We start from the raw sequence: 3,648 nt of genomic DNA on the forward strand, positions 1-3,648 counted from the left end.
TTAATTCACCATCATTGTAGTTTTTTTTTTTTGTAATATCCAAACATATTTAAAAGAATCCTTCTCAACATGAATCTCTATCAATACAATCTTAATATATTAATTATATTATTTTTTATTCTAATAAACAAAGTATGGAGTTGAGATTGAGGTTGACATTCAATTGTTTTTTAAAAATATTAAAATAATATTATTTTGACTAAAAAATATATCAACATATAAAAAAAATTAAATTTTAAACAAATAATTTATTAAATCAAAAGTCAATTAAGTTTTTTTTTTTAATCGAGAGCGGTCTATAAACACCTGATCCACCAATTACCTGCTAGATCTAGTTTTAAAAATAACCATTAATAAGATGGACAAGATGATCTCTTTGGAAACATGCATTGTTGAGTTTTTTGAAAGAGAGGAAATGGGCCAAAGCAACATAATAAGTCCACCACACAGCCAACCCATTAGGACAAAAGAATATCCATCAATCAATCATTCCAAATCCCATGATTTTTAATCTAGGGTTTCTTTTACTATTATAAGCGATCACTACCACTCCACACAATTCTCGTCTTTCAATCTCACTGTTTAACGCTGTCTTTGGCACCCCCCTCTTCCAAGTGATTGAAAAAGAGAGATCCATATACTTCTCATCATTATCTTCAATAATGGCAGTCACTTTCTCAGATATCCACACAGAATCCGGCCTCAAATCCCTGGACGAGTATCTTGCCGGAAAATCTTATATCTCCGGAGATCAGATTTCCAAAGATGACATAAAAGTTTACGGTGCTGTTTTGGAGAATCCTGGTGATGCCTTCCCTAATGCTAGCAAGTGGTATGACTCTGTTTCTTCACAGCTTGCTTCAAGGTAACAATTTTTCACTTTTCAAAGTTCAATTTCGCACCTTAGGGTGATTTTGTTTTGGTTTGGTTGTTGATTAATTATGAGTTTTGTGTTTTGATTTATAGCTTCCCAGGAAAAGCCACCGGTGTAAGAGTTGGTGCCGCTGCCGCTGCTCCCGTTGAAGCTGCCCCTGCCAAGGAGGTTCCTTTCTTTCTTTTCATAATTTTTGCTTAATAACTGAATGTTGATTTCTGGTTTTTGTTTTCAATTGGGTATCTCAAAGTTTGGATCTTTTGCCATGCGTATGTAGCTTATACACTGTGGTTTGATTAGCTTTGCTGCATATAAACCATTGCCAACCGGGAGTAAAATAATGTAATCGATTTAAAAGGCCATGAGCTTATTATCCAGTAACACCCAGATAGGGCAGCTTTAACTTGCAAATTTAACGCTGCAAGTTGAAGACTTCTGCACTGGAACCAGCGAGAGTACAGCTGCTGCTGAAATTTAAAGCTTGACTTTTGTTTCTCGCTGTTGTGCTAGAGGTAGGATGCGATGATAGTTCGTTATTGTTTAATTCAGACAATAATTTTCTGTACTGTTTTATTACATGCCAGGGATGACTGTTTTGTGGTCAAAGTGATAGGTCTAAGAATAATTTGCTGGTGATTCACAAATCATGTGGAATTTGCTATTTGGTACGGTGCTTTAGTTTCGAATTAGGAATGTCCATTGCATTGGTGCAAGTCACATGGCAAAGATATTAGGGACACTTCTTGACTAGCTTGCATTGAACTCAGAAGTTTTCCCTGTTCTGTTTCAGGCTGCTGGTGGTGACGACGATGACGACTTGGATCTTTTTGGTGATGAGACTGAAGAGGAAAAGAAGGCAGCAGAGGAGAGGGAGAAAGCTAAAAAGGGATCCTCCAAGAAGAAAGAGAGTAAGCTTCCTTGGTCCTCTTTCTACATCACTCCAAAACCTCGTTCATGTGCTTGTATAACACAGTTGAAAACTTATCTGGGTAAATAACACAGTTGCAGGTGCAGCTGCCACCTGCCAACTGCGACTCTAAAGTTTCATGATTGCAGTTGTCATCGGTGACTTCTTTGGCAGAGGCAATTTTATTAAAATATCTAATAAAGATAATATTTTTGTTGGGTTAACATAGATTTGGATAAAACAGAAAAAGATAAATAAATAAATATTATCTTTATCACAATAATATTTATTTATTTTTAAAATATTATCTTTAACAAGTAAATAAATATTATTTTTACTGTAGTTGTGATAAAAATGATATGTAATTATTTTTTAAATTCAAAATTTAAAATGGCTTTTAATTTTTATTAACAAAGTTGCCTCTACCACATCTTTTAAAAAGTCGATGTCACCTGCAACGTAGCAGATGCAGATGCAGATGAGATATGCTACACTTTGCAATCTATGCTAAATAAGTTTTCAATTGTATTATTTCCCCCCTTTTCTTACTGTGCTACTTTGAAAAAAAACTCCTTTTATGACTTCATTTTATATTCTGCTCTGTTGACTTTTCCCCACCTTTAGGTGGAAAATCTTCTGTTCTCTTGGATGTGAAGCCATGGGATGATGAGACAGACATGGTGGCGTTGGAGAAGGCAGTTAGGAGGAGTATTGAGATGCCCGGTCTCTTTTGGGGAGCATGTATGATTTGACTTGACGGAGTTTTATTTATTTATTGCTCGCACACTTGACTTGATTGTGTGATACTAACCATTATGTGTTGGTTTTGTTAAGCAAAATTGGTTCCAGTTGGCTACGGAATCAAGAAGCTCCAGATCATGCTTACCATCGTCGATGACCTTGTATCAGTGGATTCCCTCATTGAGGAGCGTCTCACAGTCGAGCCTTGCAGCGAATATGTTCAGAGCTGTGATATTGTTGCCTTCAACAAAATCTAAGACAACTTACAATCTACTGGTTGTAGTGAAGCCATCTTTGGCATTAAGTTTTGCTGGCCAGTCATTTCCCTTTTGTTTAATATCGTGTCCTTGTAATCTTGTGCTTCTGCTCCCTAGATCAGTGAGATATGAGATGACGATCACTTAAAAAATCAAATTCCTTCTACTGTGTTTGGATGAATGCCTCCATATGAACTGTGTTTTTGCTTGTCCTGGTATATAATGTTTATTCAATTGGAGACTAGACTAGACTTATATTTTTATTTATTTGTTTTATGTAGAATTTTTTACTATTTATTAAAAATAACTTGGGTTATTTAAGATATTTTTATTTATCATTCTTTATTGAATTTTCCTTAGCTAGCTTTTTAAATATTTTTTTCTTAGATTTTATAATTCAACATTTGAAATAACATTTTATAAATAATTCATAAAATTAAAATTCCTTTTTAATTTTACTCCTATTTTTTAATTATTATTTATTTTGTTTAAAATAATATTTTAAATTGATATTATTTACAATTTCATTCTTTATAGTTGTTTTTTCCATTTAAATTTGATGTTTATTTTTTATTGTTTTTTTTGGTATTTTGATATATATATTTTTAAAATTTTTATTATTTTTTCTATTTAATTTTTCAATATTAAATTGATTTTAATTAGAGTTTCTCTATTGATCTAAGATTTTAAGGTTGCAAGTTTTAGATGTTAATTTTTTTTTTTAAGTTTATATTCTTTTATTTTTTTTAAAATATTTATTCAATTGAAGATTGAGTTTTGTTATTTTTATTTGTTTGTTGTTTGTTGAACTTTTTAATGATTTATAAAATAACTGGGGTTATTTCGAGTTTTTTATTTGTTGTTCTTTG

At 32.3% G+C, this 3,648-nt stretch overlaps 1 protein-coding gene across 1 annotated transcript; it reads left to right on the forward strand.

Moving 5' to 3' along the window:
- Positions 1–486: 486 nt before the first annotated feature.
- Positions 487–2,976, forward strand: LOC105113355 (elongation factor 1-beta 1-like). Its single transcript, XM_011009508.1, has 5 exons — positions 487–865; positions 967–1,042; positions 1,665–1,782; positions 2,406–2,522; positions 2,616–2,976. Exons 1-5 carry the CDS (start codon positions 663–665, stop codon positions 2,777–2,779), a joined length of 678 nt encoding a protein of 225 aa, XP_011007810.1. The 5' UTR covers positions 487–662; the 3' UTR covers positions 2,780–2,976.
- The last annotated feature ends 672 nt before the right edge of the window (positions 2,977–3,648 follow it).

This window comes from Populus euphratica, unplaced genomic scaffold (genome assembly GCF_000495115.2).
Source record: "Populus euphratica unplaced genomic scaffold, PopEup_1.0 scaffold412.1, whole genome shotgun sequence".
Lineage (NCBI taxonomy): Eukaryota > Viridiplantae > Streptophyta > Magnoliopsida > Malpighiales > Salicaceae > Populus > Populus euphratica.

Excerpts from the sequence above, each read along its gene's own strand:
- LOC105113355 (XM_011009508.1), top strand. The coding sequence starts at position 663 with ATGGCAGTCACTTTCTCAGATATCCACACAGAATCCGGCCTCAAATCC. Across the intron at positions 1,783-2,405 it reads ATCCTCCAAGAAGAAAGAGA|GTGGAAAATCTTCTGTTCTC; the intron begins GTAAGCTTCCTT and ends CCCCACCTTTAG. Across the intron at positions 2,523-2,615 it reads CGGTCTCTTTTGGGGAGCAT|CAAAATTGGTTCCAGTTGGC; the intron begins GTATGATTTGAC and ends GGTTTTGTTAAG.